The 27951-nt window shown below is 47.0% G+C and overlaps 1 protein-coding gene and 2 pseudogenes across 1 annotated transcript; 2 read left to right on the top strand and 1 right to left on the bottom strand.

Annotated features, from left to right (window-relative positions):
- The first annotated feature begins 205 nt into the window (after positions 1 to 205).
- Positions 206 to 10239, top strand: LOC130041760 (peroxisomal succinyl-coenzyme A thioesterase-like). Its single transcript, XM_056133992.1, has 3 exons — positions 206 to 768; positions 1686 to 1888; positions 3832 to 10239. Exons 1-3 carry the CDS (start codon positions 312 to 314, stop codon positions 4432 to 4434), a joined length of 1263 nt encoding a protein of 420 aa, XP_055989967.1. The 5' UTR covers positions 206 to 311; the 3' UTR covers positions 4435 to 10239.
- On the bottom strand, positions 4612 to 15228 carry LOC130041281 (bifunctional arginine demethylase and lysyl-hydroxylase JMJD6-like; annotated as a pseudogene).
- A 49-nt stretch (positions 15229 to 15277) lies between these two features.
- Positions 15278 to 23266, top strand: LOC130041280 (peroxisomal succinyl-coenzyme A thioesterase-like; annotated as a pseudogene).
- Positions 23267 to 27951: the final 4685 nt, after the last annotated feature.

Genomic DNA, 27951 nt, shown 5'->3' with positions numbered 1-27951 from the left:
CCAACTGACTGCTAGGGGGCAGAGCAGCATCCCCGGGCGCGCTCGGCACACCCATATTAAGGGGAGCCCCAAGCGCTCGGTCCAGAAAGGTCAACTGTTACTTTTACCTTAGGTGAGAACAAGCGCAGGGTCCTGGCTGTGTTCTCCCGCAGCCGCCTCCTCACGCGGCTCAGACACTCACTGCGCCTGGTGCCTGCAACTTCGACCCAATCCAGATTCGGGTGCGACTCTTCATATCTCGGGGTTGGGCTGTGGTCCGCTCCTTGCGGCTTCTTGGTGCCAGGTCAACACAACAGCATCTCGCAGCAGGGATGGCGGTGACGGTCACGGTGGAGCCCGCGGGCCGCAGCCTCTGGGACGAGCCCGTGCGCATCTCGGCCAGCGGCCTGGCCCCTGGGCAGCGGGTCACGCTGCGCGCGTCCCTGCGCGACGAGAAGGGCACGCTCTTCCGGGCCCACGCGCGCTACTGCGCCGATGCCCACGGCCGGCTGGACCTGGCGCGCGCGCCCGCCCTGGGCGGCAGCTTCGCGGGGCTCGAGCCCATGGGGCTCTTCTGGGCCCTGGAGCCCGACAAGCCTTTCTGGCGGTTTCTGAAGCGGGACGTGCAGACGCCTTTCGCCGTGCAGCTGGAGGTGTGGGACGGCCACGATCCGGAGCCCGAGCGGCTGCTGGGCCAGACGGAACACGAGCGCCACTTTCTGGGGCCCGGGGTGCGGCGGGAGCCGGTGCGCGCGGGCCGAGTGCGCGGCACGCTCTTCCTGCCTCCAGGTGAGCCTGGGGTGCTCAAGGGATCTTCACCTAAAATCAAGTCTGGGAATTCTTTCTTTCTCCAGTCATCTGAAACCTCAATGCAGAAGCACTGTAGCACTGTCCTCCAGTTGTTCGTTGATTTGTTAGAGCTGGCCCAGTAACGTCTCCATTGTGAGACTTGTTACTTGTGTTTGGCCTATCGGATACCTCACGGGTAGCTTGCCAGGCTCTGCCGTGCCAGCGAGATACACTCGGTAGCTTGCGGGGCTCTCTGAAAGGGGCGGACTAATCGAACCTAGGTTTGCCGGGTTGGTCGCCTGCAAGGGAAACGCCTGCGCTGTGCTATCGCTCCAGTAACAAGTGTCACAATGCAGATGAAAAAAAGAAAGAAAGAAAAAATCAAGGCTCACACAGTATCAAGTGTTGTTACTAGAGTCATTTAATGTCAACTTTCTTTTCTATTCTTTTTTTTTGGGGGGGGGGGGTCACACCAGGCAGTGCTCAGGGGTTACTCCTGGCTCTGTACTCAGGGACTATTCCTTGCAATACTTGGGGAACATATGGAATGCCAGGGATCAAACCCAGGTCCGCCGTGTGCAAGGCAAGCACCCTATCCCATTGTACTATAGCTCAGGCCCTCTATGTCCAATTTTCAAGTCAAAAAATGTTCTATGCCTTAGATGACTCTTGGATCTGTTTGGGTAAGTAACCCTCCCTATGACTAGGATAATTAATGAGAAGGGGCCCTGCAGATTATCCTCTTCTTCAAGGAACCTGTATCCCTCTCAGTACTCAGTGGCTCCTGGAGTTGTTTGCTTTGAGCCACAGGACCCTGCTAAATTGTTTAGAAAGATCCCTTAAGAAAAAAAAAAGAAAGAAAAGAAAACGGTTTCATATAATAATTGCAATACTCTTTATAATATTTTTTTCTCTAGGTCCTGGACCTTTCCCTGGGATCATTGACATCTTTGGTGTAGGAGGGGGCATATTGGAATACCGGGCCAGCCTTCTGGCTTCCCATGGCTTTGCCACATTGGCTCTAGCTTATTACGAATTTGAAGATCTGCCAGAGAATTTTGACACCATAAACTTGGACTACTTTGAAGAAGCTGTGAGCTACATGGTTCAGCACTCCCAGGTTCTCATTGTTCTTTATTATTCTCCCCAGAAATACCTCGGGAGAGAGCAGTGCTGTGCCCTCACAGGACCAAGTGCACTGATGGTTGCTTGACTGTGAGAGCGACTTGGAGTGTTTGGAGATTTCCTTGGCTTAAGATGCTGATCTCCAGTTTTTGTTAGCTGGGCTAATGATGTAGAATTCCTCATAGAAATCCATGTGACAGTTTATTCAAAGAAAATAATAATAGTAAATAGTAAATAATGTGCCCCTTGATAGGGGCACACTGGACTAGCGCTTAGGATGGATGGATGAATGAACAACTTACAGATTGAGCAATTGAGCATGTATCATTGTTGTTTTATAAAGGAGGTAGGTTTTGGCCACACCTGGCAATACAAAGGTCTCTCCTGGCTCTGCTCAGGAATCACTCCTGGTGGTGATCAGGGGGCCAAGTGGTGTTAGGGATCAATTGGAAGTTGGCCACTTGCAAGGCAAGTGCCTTAACCCCTGTACTGTCTCTAGCCCTGATCATGTATCTTACATGCATGAAGCCTAGGGATGTTGGATCCTGGGATGTGTGAATTGTATGGAGTAATTAATGAATAAATGAGAGAAATTAATTCCTTTTGCTATCCAAGTGGAGCTTCTAGTTAGCTCTGCATACTTTCTCCTTAGTCTTTAACTCATTGATATCAAGTCATGTTGTCAGAATTTGAATTTTGGGGGTGAGTTTGAGTCACTCCCCAGCAATGTTCAGGCTTTCTCCTGGTTCTGTACTCAGACATCACTCCCAGCTGTGCTCAGGGAACTTAGAGGTGCTGGGTGTCCAACCTGGATCAGTCACATGCAAGCCACTGCTGAAATATCTCTCCAGCCCCAACATTTTTTAAAGGGTGGGAGTGGAAAATAGTGTGCAAGATTGAATCCTGGGTCTTGTACTTGCAGGGTAGGCAAATATTCTACCACTTATGCTACATCCCATGCAGTCTGTGCTCAGATATTGATCAGAACTTGCTTACTCATTTCAGAAGCTAAAAACTATTTCAGTAGACTCAATCAGTTACCACTTTTGTTAATCATCTGCCAGTTTTTTCTGGTGCTTGGGGATCTAACTCAGAGCCTTATACATGGCAAGCTTGTGCTCTACCACTAAGCTATATTCTAGCTTGACTGATATATTTATTTTTGATGGTGGTGGGATTTTGAACCACATCCAGTGGGGCTTAGGGACTTTTCTAAATTATATGTAGTGCTCAGGGTACCATATGTGGTGCTTGAGAGATCACAAGTGGTGCTGAGAATCAAACCACAGTTGGCTCTGTGCAACACACACTTTGCCTCTCTGGTCCCTTGCTAATATATTTAGATAAGATATAATGATTTGGGGCTGGAGCGATAGCACAGCAGGTAGGGTGTTTGCCTTGCACATGGCCTACCTGGGTTCGATTTACAGCATCCCATATGGTCCCCTGAGTAACACCGAGAATAATTCCTGAGTGCAGAGCCAGGAGTAACCCCTGTGCAGCCCCGGGTGTGACCCAAAAAGCAAAAAAAAAAAAAAAAAAAAAAAAAAAAAAAAAGATATAATGATTTACTTGAAACCTATTTTCAGATTTTCATTGAGTTTAAGGGTTGTTTGGGGACCAGAGTAGGTAGGGTGTTTGCCTTCCAGCTGCCACTGGGGTTTGATTCTCTGCAGCACTTATTATTCCCCAGGACTGATCCCTGAGTGCAGAGCCAGGAGTAAGCCCTGAGCATCTTTGAGTGTGGCCCCATAACAAGTCAAAACCACACACAGAAAGAAAAAAAACAAAGATTTGACATTCTTTAAGTGGAAGAACTCTTTCAACTGAGGTTAATTATCTTTTGGTCAATTCACAAATTAAACTAGCACCTCTAGTTTTAGTTTAAAAATCATAGTTCTATGATGTATGTTCTTGACTCTCCTTTTTTTCTTCCAGGTAAAGGGTCCAGGCATTGGACTTCTGGGAATTTCTTTAGGGGCTGATATTTGTCTCTGCATGGCCTCATTTTTAGAAAATATCACAGCCACAGTGTCCATCAATGGATCTGGATTCAGTGGAAGCGAACACAAGGACAAGCAGACTAGCATTCTCCCATTTGGCCGTGACCTGAGAAGAGTCAAGGTAACTTTCTCAGGCCTGTTGGACACTGTGGACATATGGGATGATATTGTAGGTGGACATGAGAATCCCTGCATGATTCCCATGGAGAATGCTAAGGGGCCCATTCTCTTCATTGTTGGGGAGGATGACCATAACTGGAGGAGTGAGATGTATGCCCAAAGAGCCTGTGAACGTCTACAGGCCCATGGAAAGGAAAAGCCCCTGGTCCTTTCTTACCCTGGGACTGGGCATTACATTGAGCCCCCTTACTTCCCCATGTGTTCAGCTTCCTTCAACAGAATTGCGAAAAAACCTGTGATATGGGGTGGGGAGCCCAGGGCTCATTCTAAGGCCCAGATAGATGCATGGGAGCACATCCTAGCCTTCTTCTTCAAACATCTAGGAGGTATCCAGAAGGCATCTTTCTCCAAGTTGTAATTTATTGGTTTATTGTGGACACAATAGATTGAAGGTCAGATTCTAGTGCTTAAATTCTTACATCCTCTGGTTTACATTAACTTCATCTCACCAGTATTAATAATGTATTTAGGTAACTTTGAGTAATTTTATTCATTGAATTTAATTAATGCAGTACATATCTACTGTAACATTCCACTAGAGATATTCACCAAATATATATGAGCTGATGAGCTCCGGGGGCGTGCTGGTGGGGAACAGGCACCAGCGCTTGTGGCCTTGCACCAGGGCGGTCCAGGCGCTGGTCCCCAGGGGGTGGATGTGAATTCCAGTGCCCGAGTGCGGCGGCCCCATGACAAACCACCTGTAGGGCGGCCTGCGCTTCTCCCCCGGGTACTGGAACAGGTCATCAGTGAAGAACTTGGGCACCTTGTAGTTCTCCAGCAGCTTCTTGTGCTTAGCCGTAGCTGCTGTCGAAGATGTAGAGGGGGTTGTCGTCACGCGTGCTCTCCATGTACTCGATGTAGTACTTCATTTTCATCTTCACCGAGTAGCCGTTGTTGTCCTCCCCGCACTTGAACTTCTGGTTGCGGTACTTGCGCTTCAGGCGCTCCAGCGTCCACTTGCCCTGCGTCGACCAGCCCTCCTGGGCGTTGAGCAGCACCACGGGCTTGTAGGGCCACTCGTAGCGCTCCACGAACTCCTCTACCGACAGCTGCTGCGCGTCGGCGCGCTCCACGTTATCCGCCACGGCCGCGGGGCTCAGCTAGAAGCTCTCGTAGTAGTTGTGCCGCGTCCAGTCCAGCGGAGTCCTTCAGCTCGGGCCGCGCGCTCCGCTTGGCCTCGCGCGTGGGGGTTTGGAGGCCAAATATATATATATATATATATATATTTGAAAAGCTAAAAGCATTTTCCCTGGGGCTGGAGAGATAGCACAGCGGGTAGGGTGTTTGCCTTGCTTCCGGCCGACCTGGGTTAGATTCCCAGCATCCCATATGGTCCCCTGAGCACCGCCAGGAGTAACTCCTGAGTGCAGAGTCAGGAGTAACCCCTGTGCATCGCTGGGTGTGACCCAAAAAAGCAAAAAAAAAAAAAAAAAGTATTTTCCCAATAATAAATTTCTTTCATTCTTTTTCCTTCCTTCCTTCCTTCCTTCCTTTCTTTTTTATTTCTTCCTTTTTTTTTCTTTTGTTTTGGGGTCACACCTAGCAGTGTCCAGGGCTTACTTCTGGCTCTTTATCAGAGATCACTCCTGATGGTGCTCACTGTGCCATAAAACATGCTGGGTATCAAACTCAGGTTGGCCATGTACAAGGTAAATGTACCTTCTGTACCAATACTCTGGCCCTTGAAGTTTACTTAGCTTCAAGAATTGTGGACTAGAGACTTGGTCTTTAAGCCTCTGTGCTCCCTTAAACATGGATCTCACTTCCTTGTCTCTAGGTCTGTTTGCTTGCTTGCTTCCACTCTGATAAGGGCTCTGTGCATGTGTGTGTGTCTCTGTGTGTGTGTGTCTGTCTGTCTGTCTGTCACTCTCTCTCTGTCTCTCTCTGTCTCTGTCTCTGTCTCTGTCTCTGTCTCTCTCTCTCTCTCTCTCTCTTCCCCCATTCGTCATTCTCTCTTTAGGTGGCAGTCTAAGGGGGTGGCATATCCATCCATGTTCAAGGGTTACAACTGGATCTTTCGGCATTCAGGAGTCACTCCTCTAGATTCTGGGGGACCATATGGGATTACAGGAATCGAATATTGGTTGGCCCCAGGCAAGCAAGCAACTAACTCACTGTACTACCTCTCAAACAAGTTCTTCCTCTATATTCTCCTGTAAACATATACTTCCTCTATTTCTCTCTCTCTCACACCTTCTAATATACTTTCAGTAAACACTATCTTGGAACCCAGAGAAATGAAACATGCATAATCAACGGTGGGGGCTCTCCATACCTTAGGGTAATGACTGGCCACATTTGAAAGACCAACAGAGTGATTTGAGTGGGGATGTGGAGAGGGACGTACTGGAGGGAGCCTTTGGATATTTGTCCACCAATAGAATGAGATCAACAACAGTGTCAATTCATCACTCTTGTTTATATAATGGAAACCAAATAAAGGAGACTACCAAGGATCAGATGAATTTCCCTGCTATTATGTGTTGTATGGCACACATCAGTGCTAGGAGATTATGAGATCTTGAGTCCACGGACAAGAACAACACAAACTCCATGTTAGGAATTTCCCTGAACTTTGTGCACATCATCCCCTGGCTGAGTCCCCAGTTCTTCTTCCTATAATTACTGTGTTGTAACTAGATTTCACATTATAGAATTTCAAGTATTTCAAGTAGTGTAACACCCCTCTGTGTGTATAGGATTCAACACATCCATCATCAGAGTTCCAGTGCCATCTGTTACCCTGTACCAAAGACCCCATCCTCCCATCCTCCCACTCCCTCCCCTCCCATCCCATTTGGAAACCACCACAGTTCTCACCAAGCCTAGAAGGTAGTTTTGTTGCTGTTTTCTATTCTTGGATGATTTTGATCTCTTCTTTTCTTCTACTTCTACTACGTGGGCAGTTATGGGAAGCCCTGCCCTAAACTTGGATTTAAGGTCAGAATTAAGGGTGGTCTTTCATGAGAACTATTCCCGCTAACTCTGGAGTTCTTTGCAAGCTTGTTGCACCAAACCTAGTGAACTTAGAGTTTATAATGCATTCTGCTGTCTTGCAGCTGAAGTCTCTCTAAATCTGTGGATTTGTTGGGAATGTAGCTCAGTGGCAAGAGCACTTGCCTTGCATGTGAGGGAAGGGGTGTGACCCTGGTCACTGCTTACAAAGAAGAAAAGGATAGGAATGTTTAAATGAGCAAAACTGACTACCTTTGTCTTTGGAGATTTACTGGGAAACAGAGTCCAGCTACCACAACAGATGTTAGATTACGGATGCCTGAAATGAGCAAAAATTTCCCAAATAGTAGCTTATACCAAACAAGCATTGAACTCTCTTTCAGAGGAATTAATAATGCTTTTAACATCTATATGATTAAAACAAAACTAAAAATCAAAGTTCAAAATACAAGAAGAAATCAGCACGAAAGCAGCACAAGAAAGCAAGCAATGAAATGATTTTTTTAAAAAAAATGATTAAAAAATACTGGCTATATCAGAAACCATAAAAATTATTAATGGATCAAACTTGTATGTAAACATAACTGAACTGTCATGTTGGAGAAATTCCAAATACTTAACTTTTTAAGAAAGCATAGGCCATATTTACAGCATTCAGCCAAAGAGAAGGACAACATGGAGGGCGGGACCCGCAGATCCCGAAGGAAAAAAAAAAAATACAGGTTCCAAAAAGAGCCGAGATCATCGGGAAGCCCCAGATGGGGTAGGTTTCGCATCCCGCCTCCCCCAGATGGAACCCCGGTGACCAGAAGCCTCTACAACCACAGCTCGAGTATGCAGGAACTAGGACTTTTCCCTCAAATCTCCCGGGACTACACCTCCCAGGTAACCTCTGATTCCGGAAGTCACACCCACAGCCCGCCCCCCAGCGCCATATTTACAGCATTCAGCCAAAGAGAAGAACAACATGGAGGGCGGGACCCGCAGATCCCGAAGGAAAAAAAAAAAACAGGTTCCAAAAAGAGCCGAGATCATCAGGAAGCCCCAGATGGGGTAGGTTTCGCATCCCGCCTCCCCCAGATGGAACCCCGGTGACCAGAAGCCTCTACAACCACAGCTCGAGTATGCAGGAACTAGGACTTTTCCTAAAAACCGCGCGGCCGCTTGTGCGGCCGCGCAACATCTCTCTACATACAAAGTGATCCATATATACAAAGTAAACCACCCAACGTTTCTCTCTGAGAATCATAGCTAAGTTTGGAGCACGGCCACAGCCCCAGAAACACAAGGACTTAATGCATAACCCAGCAGCTTGGAGCAGAAAAGTGAATGGGCTATGCGTTAATCCAGGCCATCATGACTGTCCAGAGGGGAAAGGGTGTTGCCCCATTCGCCCTCTCCTCTCTGGAAAGAAAGATGGCGGCCACATGGGAGCCTTGTGGACAGCAGGTATGAGCCGGGGGAGTGGGGGCGACTAAAACCTCATGGGAAGGGGGGCGTTCCGGTCCGTCCTTCACACCCTACCGAGGTCACCAGTTGCCCCCCACGAGCGGCTCTCCAGCACAGCCACAGCCCCAGAAGCACAAGGACTTAATGCAGAACCCAGCAGCTTGGAGCAGAAAAGTGAAAGGACTATGCGTTAATCCAGGCCATCAAGTCTGCCGGAGGGGAAAGGGGGTTGCCCCATTCGCCCTCTCTTCTCTGGAAAGAAAGATGGCGGCTGCATGGGAGCCTTGTGGACAGCAGGTATGAGCCGGGGGAGTGGGGGCGACTAAAACCTCATGGGAAGGGGGACGTTCCGGTCCGTCCTTCACATCCTACTGAGGTCACCAGTTGCCCCCCGCGAGCGGCACTCCAGCACGGCCAAGGCCCCAGAAACACAAGGACTTAATGCAGAACCCGACAGCTTGGAGCAGAAAAGTGAACGGACTATGCGTTGATCCAGGCCATCAGGTCTGTCCGGAGGGGAAAGGGTGTTGCCCCATTCGCCCTCTCCTCCCTGGAAAGAAAGATGACGGCCACATGGGAGCCTTGTGGACAGCAGGCATGAGCCGGGGGAGTGGGGGCGACTAAAACCTCATGGGAAGGGGGACGTTCCGGTCCGTCCTTCACGTCCTACTGAGGTCACCAGTTGCCCCCCGCGAGCAGCTCTCCAGCATGGCCACAGCCCCATAAGCACAAGGACTTAATGCAGAACCCGGCAGCTTGGAGCAGAAAAGTGAACGGACTATGCGTTGATCCAGGCCATCAGGTCTGTCCGGAGGGGAAAGGGTGTTGCCCCAGTCGCCTTCTCCTCTCTGGAAAGAAAGATGGCGGCTGCATGGGAGCCTTGTGGACAGCAGGTATGAGCCGGGGGTGTGGGGGCGACTAAAACCTCATGGGAAGGGGGGCGTTTCGGTCCGCCCTTCACGCCCTACCGAGGTCACCAGTTGCCCCCCTATGAGCGGCTCTCCAGCACGGCCACAGCCCCAGAAGCACAAGGACTTAATGCAGAACCCAGCAGCTTGGAGCAGAAAAGTGAAAGGACTATGCGTTAATCCAGGCCATCATGTCTGCCCAGAGGGGAAAGGGTGTTGGTCCCTTCCGCCCTCCTCCCTCTGGAAAGAAAGATGGCGCCCACATGGGAGCCTTGTGGACAGCAGGTATGAGCCGGGGATGTGGGGGCGACTAAAACCTCATGGGAAGGGGGACGTTCCGGTCCGTCCTTCACGCCCTACCGAGGTCACCAGTTGCCCCCCGCGAGCGGCTCTCCAGCACGGCCACGGCCCCAGAAGCACAAGGACTTAATGCAGAACCCGGCAGCTTGGAGCAGAAAAGTGAATGGACTATGCGTTAATCCAGGCCATCAGGTCTGTCCAGAGGGGAAAGGGTGTTGCCCCAGTTGCCTTCTCCTCTCTGGAAAGAAAGATGGCGGCCGCATGGGAGCCTTGTGGACAGCAGGTATGAGCCAGGGTAGTGGGGGCGACTAAAACCTCATGGGAAGGGGGGCGTTTCGGTCCGCCCTTCACGCCCTACCGAGGCCACCAGTTGCCCCCCACTAGCGGCTCTCCAGCACGGCCACGTCTCCAGTGCACAGAAACCAATTTCTTAACTATCTGACTTTCAGTAGAAATACTTCCAGGTTCAATAAGTAAAATAGCAGAAATCCAAAACCAACATTTAATTCTTGAACCCAGCTGTAGAAAGCAAATCACCTCACAATGCTTTTTCAGCATGTCTGATTTGGGGGGGGGGGGTAAACTCTAAATAATAGTGGTGAATCTTTTATTGAAACAATGAATCTAATCAAAGCAGATAGAGTGTTAACTAGAATTCATCTGCCCCACAGGGACTGGGAGGGGTGGGGGTGGGGTTTTATTGGGATTCTTCATGGTAAAAAATAAGTATTGTTAAAGCGAAATGTGTTTGATATTTGCATGACTGAGACCTAAACCTGAAAGCTTTGTAACCTTTCCCACGGTGATTCAATAAAGAAATAAAAAAAAAAAGCATAAAAAGGAAAACCAAAGAAAAGAATATACCTTGCAAATGTGAACAAAAAGAAAACTGGTGTAGCTGTATTAATATAAGTCAAAGTAAGTTCAAGATTTTAATAAACTATTATTTTTCAAAGGAGGTTTTGTTTGTTTCTTTTGGAGGGGGCCATACTATAGGTGCTCAGTGTCTACTGCTGCTCTTCATTCAGCTGTCACGACCAGTGATGGTCATATTGATGTGTGCAAGGCAGGCACCTTCCCTACTGTACTATCCATCCTGCCTTAAAATGTATTTATCACTTAATCACTTAAATCACTTAACTTCCCGTTAGTCGTCGATTTGCTCGAGCGGGTGCCAGTAACGTCTCCATTTGTCCCTGTCGCGTGCTAGTGTTGCCCAATGGCATCTGTTAGCTCCGGGAACATGAAGGGCCTCAAACTGATCGTTCATGATCTTGACGAAGAAGTCTGACCATCTGGTAGGTGGGCGGCCACGCGGTCTTTTGACATCGCGTGGAATCCAGTCAGTAACAGCTCTAGTCCAGCGGTCGTCTTTAAATCTCATTACGTGACCAGCCCATCTGATTTTCGACACCTTGGCAAATAAGACAGCGTCCCTGATTCTTGATCATCAACGGATGTCAGAACTCCGGATTCTTTCTCTCATTTGAGTGAAACGTGATATTCCAAGCATAGCTCTTTCTATTCTTCTTTGGGAGAGCTGAATAGTGTTCTCATCTTGTTTGCGTAGGGCCCAGGTCTCTGAGGCATATGTTAATGCAGGAAGAATAGTGGAATCAAAGAGATGTGCCTGGAGCCGGAGTTTCTTCGTCCTCTTAGCTATTTCTTCGACGTTCTTGAAGGCTTTCCAAGCCGCTCTCTTCCTCCTGCGCAGCTCGGGTGCCAGGTCATTTGTCATGTTGACCTCTCGACCTAGGTACACATAGCTGTTGCATTTGGAGATGGTCGTTCTGTTGAGAGCGAGTGGGGTGTCAGGAACGAGGCTGTTTCTCATAAACATTGTCTTCGTAAGGTTCAGCTGTAGTCCTACCTTTCCACACTCACGGTCAAAGTCGGCCAGCATTTGTGCCGCTTGGCTGATGTTTGGTGTTATTAAAACAATGTCATCAGCAAAGCGGAGGTGGTGTAGTTGCCGACCATCTATCTTCACTCCCATTCCTTCCCATTCCAGTCGTCGCATGACGTTCTCAAGGGTGGCACTGAAGAGTTTCGGTGAAATGGTATCACCCTGCCGAACCCCTCTCTTGACATCAACGATCACTTCTTTGTAGAATGGTGAGATCCTGGTAGTGAATCCGCAATACAGCTCACGGAGGATCCTGATGTATTGGGCTTGAATGCCCTGATTGGCTAGGGCTTCAATGACCGCTTCCGTCTCAACAGAATCAAAGGCCTTCTTTAAATCAATGAACGTTAAACAGAGCGGCATCTTGAACTCCCGAGAAACCTCAATGAGCTTGGTTATTGTGTGGATATGGTCGATGGTGCTGAATCCTTTGCGGAACCTGGCTTGCTCGCATGGTTGTCCTTCATCTAGTGTTCTGCTAATCCTATTTAGGATGACTCGAGTGAACAACTTGTAGATGACAGACAATAGGCAGATCGGGCGATAGTTGCCAATGTCATGGATGTCTCCCTTCTTGAACAGTAGTACGGTCCTGCTGGTTTTCCATTGGGACGGAACCTTGTATTCAGACAGGTAGCGAGTGAAGAGCCGAGCCAGTGTATTGATGAGTACTGACGGCAGGTTCTTCAGGTGTTCAGGTCTGACCTTGTCCATGCTGTTTGTTTCTTTACCGACGAAATGGCGTGTCGGATTTTGGAAGGGAGAACGTTGGGAACGACATATCCATCCTGTGGAATTTGGTATGTCGGCAAGTGGACATGGCTATCAAAGAGATTTGAGTAGAAGTCATGGATAATCTTCTCCATTGCCGTTCTGGAGGATGTGATGGATCCATCAGGACGTCGGAGGGCAGTCATCTTGGTCTTGTAGTTGGCGAAGGACAGGCGGGCGTTACGAATACTTTTCCCGGCTTCTGCCACATCTACCAGTACTTATGCTCTTCTCTCTTTGAGGTCTTCCTTGATCGCATCTCTGCACTGCTTTGCGAGCTCGAACGTTAGCTTGCAGTTGCCTGAGGCATGCGCCAAACCACGCTGGTGAATTAGCTCAAGAGTTTTCGAAGACAGGCGTTTTTTTGTGGCTATCTCTCTCTTGGCGTTCCTCGCACATTCATGGAGGTGCTGAACCAGTCGATCGTATTCCTTGTCAATGTTGTCAACAATGGCATCTTCCCATGTTGCCGCAATAGTACCAAAGAGTTCCCAGTTGGTGGTCATTCTGGGAGTTCTCTTTTTGAACTTTGCAGCCCTTTCTCCCCGCTCTGTGAAGTAGAATTTTGCACGAAGGAGATGGTGGTCCGATCCCGTTTGAAATTTTGGGACAACAGCGACATCGGTCAGGCAAAACCGTCGATTGAATATGACGTGGTCTATTTCGTTGTGGAATCGTCCACCAGGAGACTCCCATGTCCATCGTTTAGATTCTGCCTTCTGGAACTGTGAGTTACCATGAATGGTCTTGGTCGACATGATGAACTCAGACAGTCTCTCACCCTGTTCGTTCCATTCTAGGCCATGGGTCCGATGTGAAGTTCTTCAGCTGATCTTCTCGGTCCTATCTTGGCATTAAAATCACCCACAATGATCTTGTAGAAGGTGTGGTCTTCTTTATAGAACTTCTCTAGCTCCATGTAGAACTTCTCGATTTCTCTTTCATCATAATAAGATGTTGGTGCGTAGACAACGAAGATAGAAACTGCAGGCAGTGAGCCACATCTATTCAAATGTAAACGTCCGATTCGGGTTGTTAGGCATTTGAATGAATCAATGCTCTTGGCCAAGTTTGTGTTGACAAGGACACCGACGCCTCCAACACCTCTTTTATCGCATGTTCCGAGGAACAATTCTTCTCCAGTGTCGAAAACGGCATGGTGAGATTCGTGCCTTCTTGTCTCGGTCAGACCAATGATGTCGTACTTGATCATTCGCGCTTGTACCATCAGGTCCTCGATGGATGCATCTGATGCTAGCGTACGTGCATTGAAAGTACAGACGATCATTTTTGTCTTCCTTCGTTGTGGCAGCCTAGGTCGGCCTTGAGATTTTGTCGGCCTGTCCTTTCTCATCCTTCTCAGTGCTGCCATGTCGGTGAAGCCTTCAGGGTCAGGTGAATGAGACCAGTTGTAGTTACTGGTTTTGGCATATCGAATACACAACGGATAGCTTGCCAGGCTCTTCCGTGCGGGCGGAATACTCTCGGTAGCTTGCCAGTCTTTCCGAGAGGGATAGAGGCTTTTGGGGCGATCTCTAATCACCCTTGTAGGTGTTACCATATTTGAACCCTATCAAATACGGTACGACAATTCCGGAAGATGGGTATTTAGTGTTTTATGATGTGTCACGCGGCCGCTTTGCGGCCGCACGGGTCCAGAAAACATCCTGAAGTGTGGCAACGGCTGGGTAGTGGAAGTAGTGTCGATAGTGGAAGTCTGCCAGTGGGGTATTTATCTGGGTAGGGTGGGTCTCCTGTGTGCAATTCGATCCCTGGGTGGTTGATGGAAGCAGACAGGGCAGGGTAAGGTGGGGCTCCTGATTAGAATCCCTTTGTCACATTAAAATGTATTTAAATTATTTATTTATTTTCTTCAGTTTTAGGGTCACACTCACAGTGCTCATGCTTACTCTGCACTCAGATTTCACTCCTGATGCACCCTGTTAACCACATGGGTTTGTTTGTTTTTGTTTATTTTTGGTTTTGGGGGGTCACACCTAGAAATGCTCAGAGGTTACTCCTGGTTCTGCACTCAGGAATTATACCTGACAGGGCTGGGGGTGCATATAGGATTCCTGGGATCGAACCGGAGTCACCCGGGTCGGGTGCATGCAAGGCTAACTCCCTACCCGCTGAACTACCACTCCGGCCTGAATAACCACATGGGGTGCAGGTGATCAACCCAGTCAGCTACATGCAAGTAAGGCAAGAGCCCTACCCACTGTGCTATCTCTCTCTGGCCCCAGATAGACACTGAAGACACAATGATGACTTAGTTCTCATAAAACGCAGCAAGAAAAACAAATCTGGTTTGTTGGAATTGGGGACGAAATACCTCCTGAAAAGGGGGGTGGATTCTGGAGTTCTGCAATATTGGTTTCAAATTATGTTGTAGGCTACTCGGATACAGTCAGACAGTGAAAATTCACGGAAAAGATTTGTGCAGTACTGTTAAGGACATCATACAGAAATTCACTCAGATTCCTCACCCTTTTTTTTTTTGCCCCCTTCCTGCCCACCCCCTCACACACCCTGCCCTCACCCCACCACCCCACCGCATTTTTCTTGGCTGGGATTCTGCATAAGGATTACCGTTTAGTACTCCAGTTTCACAACTAACAACAGATTAGCCAACCACTTTTCTTCCAGGTGACTGCTAGGAGGCAGAGCAGCATCCCTTGGCGCGCTTCCCTTGGCGCGCTTAGCACACCCACATTTCCGGGAGCCCCAAGCACTCCGTCCAGGAGGGTCACCCGGTACTTTCACCCTAGATGAGAACAGGCGAGGGGGCCTGGCTGTGTTACCCTCAGCCGCCTCCTCACACGGCTCAGCCACTCACTGCACCTGGTGCCCGCAACATCGACCCAATCCAGATTCCGGCGCGACTCTAAATATCTTGGAGTTGGACTATGGTCTGCTCCTTGCGGCTTATTGGTGCCAGATCAACACAGCAGCAGGTGACGGTGGAGGCCGCGGTCCTCAGCGTCTGGGACGAGCCAGTGCGCATCTAGGCCAGCAGCCTGGCCCCTGGGCAGCGGGTCACGCTGCGCGCGTCCCTGCGCGACGACGCCCGCGCTGGGCGGCAGCTTCACGGGGCTCGAGCCCATGGGGCTCTTCTGGGCTCTGGAGCCCGAGCAGCCCTTGCTGCGGCTGGTGAAGCGGCAAGTGCAAACGCCGTTCACCGTGCAGCTGAAGGTGTGAGGCAGCCACGACCCGGAGCCCGGGCGGCTGCTGGGCCAGAGCCACTTTCTGGGGCCTGGGGTGCGGCGGGAGTCGGTGCGCGAGGGCCGGGTGCGCGGCACGCTCTTCCTGCCGCCAGGTGAGCCTGGGGTGTTCAAGGGATCTTCACCTAAAACCATGTCTGGGTTCTTTCTCCAGTCTTCTGAAACATCAATGAGGAAGGAAGGAAGAAAGGAAGGGAGGGAGGGAGGGAGGGAGGGAGGGGGGAGGGAGGGAGGGAAGGCAGGCGCACACAGCATCAAGTGTTGTAGCAAGAGTAATTTCTTTGTCCAATTTTCTAAGTCAAAAAAATGTTCTGTGACTTAAATGACTCTTGGTACTGTGTGCTTTAAGTTACCCTACATACGACTTTATGATAATTAGTGAGAGGTGCCCTGTAGTTTTTCTCCTCTCAAGGAACCTGTATCCCTTTTAATAGTGAGTGACTTCTGGAGCTACTGGACCCTGCTAAATAACTCAGAAAGATCTCATTATTATTATTATTATTATTATTATTATTATTTTAACATGAGCAAAAGCAGGGTTTCTATTGGAAAGAAATTAGGATAGTTCAGAAAGTGGCAAAGATCCGAAGTTTACAGAGGTCATAAAGGTCATAGACCAGGGCAGGTTGTATTTCTGGAATTATGCTCTCTCCTGAGGACTTTACAGCAAAAGGCTTAAGTTCAAACCCAGGGAATTTTACTCTGTTATTTTTTTTCAGATCTCTTTATTATTTTCATTTCATTTCATCATCCTGTTATTCGTCGATTGCCTCGAGCAGGCCCCAGTAACGTCTCTTTCATCCCAGCCCTGAGATTATATTCAAGGCTCTTTAGGAGAATGAGACCCATCATTATTACTGGTATTTGGCATATTTGGTACGCCACGGGGAGTTTGCCAGACTCTGCCCTATGGGCAGGCTACATTCGATAGCCTGCAAGTTTGTCCACAGTAGGAATGAGATAATAAGATGTCATAAAAAAGATGTCCTGATAAGATGTCGCTTGGCCGCAAATGCCGCCGCGTGGTTCCGGGATCTGGATTTTATAGTCTCTGAGTCTTGGCCGTTGATGGGATTACACGGTGCCAGGGGGCCAGGTGGTGGGTGTGACCCCCGCCTACTGGAATTTGGAGGATCTGGGTGGAGGATGCTCAACTCCAATCCGAGTAGACTTGGAGATCTCGGCCCCGGAACCCGCGTGGATTTGTCCCTCTGCCAGTACCTTCATGTGTGCGGAGAGTGGTCTCAGCATGGTGGTGGCTGGTCCTGGAGGTCTTCGGCTGCCGGAGCCCTGGTCGGAGCGGGGAGGAAAGCTCAACCCGCTCCCCTCCAAGGGGCCCCAGTGAGGAACAGCCAGGCAGGAGAACCCTTTATTATATATATATATCTCAAACTCTATTTTGCAATTTTACATTTTTATTATTTTTAAAATAATATATCTTAAAATCATAACTATAATATGATTATATTGCTTCTTTAACTTACATAACTTATTCTGATGCTGTTGAAGTCAATGTCAATGTCAAGTATCTTTGGACTGATATAATCGTGTGTGTGCACATATGCACATGTGTATGTGTACATATATGCTACATTGTGTTTTCCTTAATTTTGCTAGGAATCACAGGCCTTTTTAAAAATTGAATTACTGTGATTACATAGTTACACAGTTGTTCATGATTGGGTTCCAGTCGTCCCTTTACCTGTGTGTGTTTCCTGCCACAGTGTACCCCCCACCCCCAGCCTTTCTATGACAGATAGCTTTCTCTCTCTCTTTCTCTCTCTCTCTTTCTCCCCCTTTTGGGCTCTTTGGTTTGCAATACTGTTACTGAAAGGTTGTTACCTATATCACTTTCCCTCCTTTCAGCACTGAGTTCTTGTTCTGAGTGATCATTTCCAACTATCAGTGTCATAGTGTCACTGTCCTAATTGCACTTCCTCACAACTTGAGGCAAGCTGCCTTCCGTGGACTAGTCTTTTGGCTCTCATTTCCACTGTCTTTGGGTATTATTCTCATACTGTGTTGGTTTTTTTTTAAATCCCACAAATGAGTGTGATCATTCTATCTGTCCTTCTCCTTCTGACTCATTTCACTCAACATGATATTCTCTCTGTCCATTCCAAGTATAAACAAATTTTTTTATACTTTTTTTTTTTTTTTGCTTTTTGCGTCACACCCAGCGATGCTCAGGGGTTACTCCTGGCTCATGCACTCAGGAATTGCTCCTGGCAGTGCTCAGCGGACTATATGGGGTGCTGGGAATTGAACCCGTGTTGGCCATGTTGGCTGCGTGCAAGGCAAACGCCCTACCCGCTGTGCTATCACTCCAGCCCCAGTATAAACAAATTTTATGATTTCATTTTTCATAATGTCTGCATAGTATTTCATTATATAGATTGCATTATATTCATTGCTTCTTTCTTTCTCTCTTAATTGAATCACAGTGACATATACAGTTACAAAATTGTTTATGATTGGGTTTCAGCCATACAATATACCAACATCTGTCACTTCACCAGTGCATATTTCTTGCCACCAATGTCCCCAGTTTCCCTCACCCCCCCTCCATCCCAGCCTGTGTAGCAGGCATTTTTCTTCTCTTTCTCTCTCTCTCTCTTTCTCTCTCTCTCTCTCCTTTTGGCATTATGGTTTGCACTACAGGTACTGAAAGGTTATCTTATCATGTTTGTCCCTTTACCTACTTTATACCATTGTTTCTTTATCCAGTCATCTGTTCTCAGGCACTTGGGTTTTTTTCCCAGTTTCTGGCAATTGTGAATAGTGCTACAATGTACCTAGGAGTGCAAATTTTCTGCACTTCGGGGACCCCCTCGGGTATATTCCCAGGAGCAGTATTGCTGGATCATATGGAAACTCAATTTCTAGTTTTTTGAGAAATGTTCAACACTGATGACTTCACCAGTGTCCAATTCCCTCCACCAATGCCCCCCCACCACCACTTGCCTCCTACCCCTAGTCTGCTTCTATGAGAGGAGTTTTTTGAAAAATAATTTTTTGCCCTGTGGTTTACAGTACTGTTGTGAATGGAGCTTCGTACATAACACTTTACCACCTTTTGGCACCACCTCCTACTCCCAGCTGAATGCTCCCCTCCACCATAGACATTTCCCCTCTCCCTGTCCTATCCTACAGCCCCCTCAAGTGGCTTGTTTTCTACTGAATATCAGTTCTCATGTTCTTTATTTTCATTGGGGGAATTTGTTATTCCACCATATAATATTCATTTTTTTTTTTTTTTTTGCTTTTTGGGTCACACCCAGCGATGCTCAGGGGTTACTCCTGGCTCTGCACTCAGGAATCACTCCTGGCGGTGCTCCGGGGACCATATGGGATGCTGGGAATTGAACCCGGGTCAGCCTCGTGCAAGGCAAATGCCCTACCCGCTGTGCTGCTATCACTCCAGCCCCTCTTTATGCTATTCTTTTATCTAGTCCCTGGACCTTTCCCTGGGAATCATTGACATCTTTGGTGTAGCAGCGACCTTGCTGGAACACCAGGACAGCCTTCTGGCTTCCCATGGCTTTGTCACATTGGCTCTTGCTCATTATCAATATGAAGATCTGCCCCAGAATTTAGACAGTATTCTCCTATTTTGAAGAAGCCCTGTGTTACATGCTACAGTACTCCCAGATTTTCATTGTTCTTTACCATTCACCCAGAAGTCCTTCCAGAAAGAACAGTGCTGTATCCTCACTGGGGCCTGTGCTCTGCTGCTTGTTCTGCTTTGTGAGAACAAGTTGTTTGGAGACCTCCTTGGCTTGAGATGCTGAGCTCCATTTTTGGTCAGATAAGCAAATAATGCATAACTCATTATAAAAATCTGTGTAATAGTTTATTTTCAAAAATTAATAATACTAAATTTTATCTTGAGGGGCCTAAGTGACAGTACAGCAGAAAGGGCATGTGTGTTGCACTGGCCAATTTAGGTTCAATCCCCAATACTACCCTGACCCCCACCAGGAGTGATACCTGAGCATAAACCCTAGAGTAAGCCCTGAGCACTGCTGGGTATAGTTTGCTCGAACGGGCCCAGTAACGTCTCCATTGGAGACTTTGTTGTTACTGTGTCTGGCATATCGAATACGTCACAGGGAGCTTGCCAGGCTCTGCAGTGCTGGCAAGATACTCTCGGTAGCTTGCCGGGCTCTCCGAGAGGGGCGGAGGAATCGAACTCTTGTCGACCATGTTGGCTGCATGCAAGGCAAACGCCCTACCACTAAAAAAAAAAGATAAAACTTCATCTTGATAAGGCTGCACTGGGGCTATAGCTCAGGATGTTTGGATGACTGACTAGCTTAATGACTATCATGATTTGGGAGTGGTGGGAGGTAGGGTTGGGCCACACCTGGCAGTGCTCAAGGGCTACTCTTGGCTCTGCTCAGGAATCACTCCTGGAGGTGCTCAGGGGACCTTGTGGTACTGGGGATCAAACTGGAGTTGGACACATGAAGGCAAGTGCCTTAATCCCTGGACTGACTCTTTAGTCCTAATCAATAATCTTGCATGTATGAGGCTCTGGGATGTTGGATTCTAGGATGAGTGGATTGTATGTATTGATAAATGAATAAATAAGAAAAGTTAATTTTTCTTTTTATCCAAGTAGAGCTTCTACATGCTGTTAAAAAAATCTTTGTGCATATAAATATAGGTATGTTCTTCTGAGCTCAGGAGTCACTCCTGGCAGTGCTCAGGGAACCATATGAGGTACTGGGGACCAACCTAGATCAGCCACATGTGAGGCAAGCACCCTACCTGTTATACTATCTTTACATCTCCAACATTTTTGGGGGGAAAGTGTTAGGGATTGAACCCTGGGCCTCACATATGCAGGACAAATTAAACTCTACCATTTATGCTCTACAACTTAAACTACTTCCCCTCTTCCTGTACTCAAATTTTTTTTGGGGGGGGGCGAGGGGCACATGCCCAGTGATTCTCAGGGTATACTTCTGGCTCTGCACTCAGAAATTACTCCTGTCGGTTCTTGGGGGACCATATTGCATGCCGGGGATTGAACTCAGGTCGGCTGCATGCAAGGCAAGCATCCTACCTGCCGTGCTATTATCACTCTGGCTCCTGTACTCATATTTGATCAGAACTTGTCTACTCATTTCAGAAGCTAAATACTGTTTCACTGGACTCTGAAAACTTATCTTTGTCAATCATCTGCCAGTTTTTTTCTGCTGCTTGGAATCTAACCCATGCAAAACATCCACTTTACGACTAAGCTGAGTGAATGTATGCCTTATTAATATATTTATGGTGGGATTTGAGCCATACCTGGTGGTGACCAAGGACTCTTCTGGTTCTGTGGTCAGAGGGTCTTAGTAATGCTTATGCAATGTTCGAAGGATCACATTTGCTGCTGAGGATTATACCAGGGTTGGCTATGTACAAGACACACACCTTGTCTCTTGTAACAATTCTATGGCCCTTTGCTAATATATTTAGATAGGATCTGACTATTTGCTTCTTGGAACAGATCCTGCACATTACATACATGGGAATGTTTAGACTTTGATCCTGCCCACATGAAAGAGGCTTTGAGCTTCACAAGACTTCATGCATGACTAGCACTCTCTGGTCATCGATGGTAGTTTGGGACATTGGTAATCAATTTCCAAATTTCTATTGAATTTAAGAGTTGTTTGGAAGTACTGTAGGTAGGATGCTTACCTTGCAGGTGGCTTACTGGGGTTTGATCCCCAAGCCCTGCCACAAGTGACCCTTGAGCACTGTTGGGTGTGTTCCCCCTGCCAATTCACAAATTAAACTAGCGTCTCCAATTGAATTTTAAAAAGATGTTTTTCTATTATATAGGTTCATAACACTTCTCCCTTTTTTTCCTTCCAGGTAAAGGGTCCAGGAATCAAACTTCCGGGCATTTCTTTCTTTATTTTTTTAACATAGGAGTACTGCTATTTATTCAGCTATTGATTTAAGCTGATTGAACTGGGCATGAACTCCACATTACTTTTTTAAAATTCAGAATGTTAATTTTATTTTATTATTTATTATTATTATTATTATTTTAATCACCATGAGATACAAAGTTTTTCTGTGTGAGTTTCAGTCATACAATGATCGATCACCCAAACCTTCACCAGTGTACATCTTCCACCACCAAGGTCCCCAGTATCCACCCCATACCACCCCTCCCCCTGCCTCTCTGGCAGACAATCTCCCCCATACTCTCTTTTGTATTGCTTGTTATGAATAGCACAAGATGTCTCTCAGCAACAGGAGAGGTGACATGTACCGGGAATTCTAAAATTTTAGATAATTATAGTCTGGAGAAATCTCTGCAGTGAGCTGCTTGGTTCAGAGATTCTTTTGTGTGTCTCTGGATCATGGTCCTTGATCCATAATCCTTAAGGATCTTAAGTAGCAATCACAGACAGTTTGTGGGCGTCACCTCCAGGGTTCCATGGAGACAGGGGTTGGGGGGGCAAGGGGGTGGGGATTGAGAAGGACCTGCACTTCCTCTATCCCTCGAGGCCTGGAGTTTGTTGTCACTGAATCCGCATATCTGCACTTCTCATTGAGTTCTCGAAGTTGACAGCCGCCAGGGTTTTCAGGGGGCAGGTGGAGGGACAACACCTGCCCCCTTCTGAGGCACCCTGGTGAAGTCAGCCTGACAAAGTTCAGAGGCATCTCTACAGTGAGCTGCTCAATTTGGAGATTCTTTTGTGTGTCCCTGGATCATGGCCCTTGTTTCCATCTTTTCCAGAGAAATAAACTATTGGCATATGCCCTGCAGGGCACACCCACTTGCCCGCAGCACACCACCAACCCTAACTGCAGCTTTTGATCTCTTTTGAGATATATGGGTCTCTGAAATAAGGCCAATAAATGAGCTTGTATAGCTGAGCCAGAGGTGGTTTGTGGGTGTGGCTCCCACATACATAATTTTCGGCCATTTGGTTTTCTGGTAAACTTGGTACCAAGTTGTTGGGGTCTGGCCAAAGACACAGCGGCAATTTGGGGGTATCAGGAAGTCTGAAGGCATCATCAGACTGCTGATGCACTAACACTGCAGGTACAGGTTGACCTGCTAGTGGCACCATAATCCATTCCGGGCATTTCTTTAAGGGCTGATATTTGTCTCACCATGGCCTCATTTATGAATTATATAACAGCTACTGTTTCTATCAATGGATCTGGATTCAGTGGAAGCAGACCCATGCATTACAAGCATATTAATATCCCCCCACTGGGCCATGGCCTGAGGAGAGTCAAGGTAACTTTCTCAGGTCTGTTGGACATTGCGGATATACGGAATGATATTGTAGGTAGATATGAGAATCCCTGCATGATTCCCATGGAGAATGCTAAGGGGCCCATTCTCTTCATTATTGGGGAGGATGACCATAACTGGAGGAGTGAGGTGTTTATCAATGAGCCTGGGAACAACTACAGGCCCATGGAAAGGAAAAGCCCCTGGTCCTTTCTTACCCTGGGACTGGGCATTACATTGAGCCCCCTTACTTCCCCATGTGTCCAGCTTCCTTGCACAGAGTTGCAAACAAACTTGTGATATGGGGTGGGGAGCCCAGGGCTCATTCTAAGGCCCAGATAGATGCATGGGAGCACATCCTAGCCTTCTTCAAACATCTAGGAGGTATCCGGAAGACATCTTTCTCCAAGTTGTAATTTATTGGTTTATTGTGGACACCATAGGTTCAAGGTCAGATTCCTGTGTTTAATAATCTATTTCAGTAAGTTGTTTTCTGGATAATATTAAGTCCATGTTATTAGTATTAATAATGTATTTTAGGTAATTTGTTTTAGTTTTCGGTCCACACTTGGCAATGCTCAGGAGTTACACCTGGCTCTGCACTCAGGAATTACTCCTAGAGGTGCTCAGGAGACCATGTGAAATGCCGGGGATCACCTGGGCAGCAAGATGGCGGCCTCCTCAGAGCTTTTCGGAAAGCCAGGTATGAGCCGGCAGTGATGGGGCAACTGAAATCTCATGGGAAGGGGGGCGTTCCCGGCTCGTCCTTCATGCCTTACCGAGGTCACGAGTTGTGCCCCACGAGCAGCTCTCTGGCACGGCCATGGCTCCAGAAGCACAAAGACTTAATGCAGAGCTCAGCAGCTTGCAGCAGAAAAGTGAATGGACTATGTGTTAATCCACAGTACCATGCCTGCCTGGGAGGGAAGGGGTGTCGCTCCCTTCCGCCTTTTTCCTTCCGGGCATCAAGATGGCGGCCTCCTCGGAGCTTTTTGGAAAGCCAGGTATGAGCCGGTGGTGATGGGGCAACTGAAATCTCATGGGAAGGGGGGCATTCCAGGCTCATCCTTCACGCCCTACCGAGATCACGAGTTGCCCCCCCATGAGCGGCTCTCCGGCACGGCCATGGTTCCAGAGACACAGAAACCAATCTCGTAATTATCTGGCTCTTGGCAGAAACACCTCCAGGTTTAATAAGTAAAATATCAGAAATCCAAAATCGACATTATATGGTTCTCATAACTAACTGTAGAAAACAAATTATTTCACGATGCCTTTTCAGCAGTTCTGATTGTTGGGTGTAAACTCTAAACAATAATAGTGCATCTTTTGTCGAAATAATGAATGTAATCAAAGTAGATAGAGTGTTAAGTAGAATTCATCTGCCTCATAGGCATTGGGAGGGAGGGGGAGGGGGGTATATTGGGGTTCTTGGTGGTGAAAAAAAAAGTACTGGTGAAGGGAAATGTGTTTGATCATTGCATGACCGAGACTTAAACCTGAAAGCTTTGTAACTTTTCCCACAGTGATTCAATAAATAAATAGAAAAAAAAAAAAGAAAAGAAATGCCGGGGATCAAACCCAGGTTGGCTGTATGCAAGGAAAGCACCTTACCTACTGTACTATTACTATTACTCTGGACCATATTTTCGGTAACTTTTGACTGATTTATTTTAAAATATTTCTATTAATATAACACACACCTATTGTAACATTACATTAAAGTTACTAAAAGCAAAAAGCATCCTGCACTGTTCAATTTTGTGTTATCTTCAAAATTTATTTCTTTATGCTTTCAGCCATCAAAATTCAAAGCTGAACAATTACTTTTTTTCTTCACTGGAATACAATGATTATCTAATGGTTAATCATTGGATTATGTAAGGGTCAGCTACATTTAGCAGGGTAGAATTGGCAGGGGAAGTTTGCACCACACTTGGTTCTGGTCAGGGCTTACTCTTTGACAGGACTTGGGGGATTATATATGGTGCTGGGGGTTGACCTGGATTGGCTGATGCAAGACAGTACTTACTCCCTGTACTCTCCTGTACTCCGTGTACTCCCTGTACTTATTCCCTGTACTCCCTGTACTCTGTACTCCCTGTACTGTGTACTCCCTGTACTCCCTGTTTCCTGTATCTGTATTGTATTTGCTACTGTGCTATGGTGTGTTTTATTTATGGATTAGTTTTCCCCACTGGATCAAGGCTTGAGGACGTCTGTATCTTAGTATTTGGAATGGACCAGCCTAATAGATAGAAATGCTTCTGGCTAAAACTTGACTTTTATCTATTTGATAAAATAGCCAGCACTTGAGGGTTAATCTCTCAGACTCCAGCTATTTATAATAAAATTATTCAAAACTCTTCAACATGGTAATGTGTAAAGTTCAAAGTTCTGGAAATTGAGTCAAGAGAGGTCATCCAGAGTAGGGGAAAGCTGTATCTGTCCTCAGCAGGTGGTGATTTTGAAAAAGCTAAGTATTTACTCTGATAATTGACTAAGCCTGCATTCAGCCCCCTCTTCTGCCTTTTACTCTCGGTTGGGTAATCAGAAAAATAGATCTCAGATATTAACTGAGATTATAAAACATGAATGATCTTGTGCTAATTGTTGATGCAGTTTCTGGGAGATAAATCACCTCCATTTTGTATTATTTCATTTATCTTTTAGGGAATTGTTTTTGATCCTGATACATTTCAGACTTCAACAACAGTTGGCTCTAGCTTGGTAGTCAGTCATTAACCTTTATAGTCTTGCCTCCTGGGGTTGGAGAGATAGTACAATGGGTAGGGCATTTGTCTTGCTCAGAACCAAATTGGGTTAAAAAAAAATATGTTCCTCTGAGTCCACCAGGAATAATCCCTGAGGGCAGAGTTAGGAATAAGCCCCCCATACCACTGAATGTGGTCCAAAATCAAAACAACAGCAAACAACCTTGCCTCCAGAATACTTTATTTCTCTCACATTTGTCATAATTTGTTAGGGTGATTCTTAAACAGGTGTATTAAATGATTCTGAGTCGCTGATAATTTTTTAAAAATTTTTATTAGTGAAACACCATGAGGTACAGTTGTAGACTTACAAATTTTTGTGCTTGGGTTTCAGTTATACAATGATCGAGTACCCATCGCTCCACCCACCAGTGCCCATTCTCCACCACCACTGATCCCAGTATCCCTCCTACACTTCATCCTTCCACCGCATCCTGCCTCTGTGGCAAGGCATTCCCTTTTGTTCTCTCTCTCCTTTTGGGTGCTGTGGTTTGCAAAAGAGGCATTGAGTGGCAATCATGTTTGGTCTATAGTCTACTTTCTGAGTTGCTGATAATTTTGAGGAATCCTGCTCAGAGGTGATACTGAAGTAATTGCTTCTGAAGTTCCAAGTTTCCATATTGAATATATAAGTGAAAAGCAGTGTGTTATTAAACATGAAAAAATTGGGGTCAGAGAGATAGTAGAGCAGGAAGGGCTCTTCCCCCACCCCCCCAAATGTAAGGTAAAGGTAAAGGTAAAGGCCCTCCCGTTGATCATCGATTTGCTCGAGCGGGCCCAGTAACGTCTCCATTGGAGACTTTGTTGTTATTCTGTTTGGCATATCGAATACTCTCGGTAGCTTGCCGGGCTCTCCGAATGTATTTATTTAATATATTCATCACAAGGGTTAGTTGAACAAGACAATTTAAAATAACAAAAAAAAAAACCCAAAATGACACCACAGCTTGAGACACAGAGTCCCGTACAGAGACAGAGGAGGAGGAGGACAGACGGCCAAGTGGAAGAACAGACGCTGACAGGAGGCGGGGCGGGCCCCACGTCAAGGCTCTTGGCTGGAGGCGTGCTTGGAGTAGGTTTCCTGCAGGTATTTCTTGAAGGCTGAAGGATTTTTCCAGAGCTCAGCAGCGTGTGTGTTCAAAGGGTTGTCGATGCAGGTAGGGCTCTTGCCTTACATGTGGTCGAACCCAGGTTGAATCCCCGACATCTCATATGATCTCTCTGACCACTGCCAGGAGTAATTCCTAAGTGCAGAGCCAGGTGTAACCCATGAGCACCTCTAGGTATGACCCACAAACAACAAAAAGCATGAAAAAGTTCCTAGGTGTGTATTTGGAGCAGAGATCCCAAATTTATTATTTATTGGTCTGGGGGCCATATCCAGTGATGCTCAGGGGTTACTCCTGGCTCTGCACTCAGGAATTACTCCTGGAGGTGCTCAGGGGTCCATATGGGATGCGGGGGATCAAATACAAGTTGGCAGCATTCAAGGCAAGTACCCTCCCCACTGCATAATCCTTCTGCTCAGATCCCAAACTTCTTTTGTCTACTATCCCTTTAACAGGAAAACAACAACAACAATAACAACAACCAAACAACCACTCAGCACTCCCAATTGCACCCAAAGATACTGCCATTCCCTCAGCTCACTTCATTGCCCCTATAGTCAAGGGCAATGATGCTCAAGGGTTATTGCTGGCTCTGTACTCAGGAGCGACCTCTGACGGTGGTTAGGGTACCATATGCCGTCTGAAGATGGAAAGGGGTTTCAACCCTGGTCCACTGCATTTCGAGGCAAGCTTCATAAGGTTAGTACTATCTCTCCTATCTGGTACCACCCACGACAGGAGGGCTCAGTAATGCCCCCCAATCCTGCCCCCCAGCTGCTTTTCTCTTACAGATTTTTGGGGCTTGACTTTGCCTCTTCCTAGTACTGCAGGTATATAGTTTGGGGGATTCTTGGTAATGGACTTTTGGGAATAAAAATAATAAAAACTTAAGATTTTCTAGTCCTGGGGCTGGAGTAATAGCACAGCGGGTAGGGCATTTGCCTTGCACGCGGCTGACCCGGGTTCGATTGCCAGCATCCCATATGGTCCCCTGAGCCCTGCCAGGGGTGATTCCTGAGTGCAGAGCCAGGAGTAACCCCTGTACATCGCCAGGTGTGATCCAAACAGAAAAAAAAAAAAAAGATTTTCTAGTCCTGAAGTAGTCCAACGGCATGAACATCACATCCCTTTGACATTCAAATCCTGAGCTCGTTGGAGAGGAGAAACTGAGGCATCACCCAGAGAAGGGTAAACTTCCTCAAAAGGAGAAGCTCCAGA

The sequence above is a fragment of the Sorex fumeus genome, unplaced genomic scaffold (genome assembly GCF_029834395.1).
Source record: "Sorex fumeus unplaced genomic scaffold, SorFum_2.1 ptg000098l, whole genome shotgun sequence".
NCBI lineage: Eukaryota > Metazoa > Chordata > Mammalia > Eulipotyphla > Soricidae > Sorex > Sorex fumeus.
The sequence above is the reverse complement of the archived record's forward strand: the minus strand, read 5'-3'. Positions and strand labels throughout refer to the sequence as shown.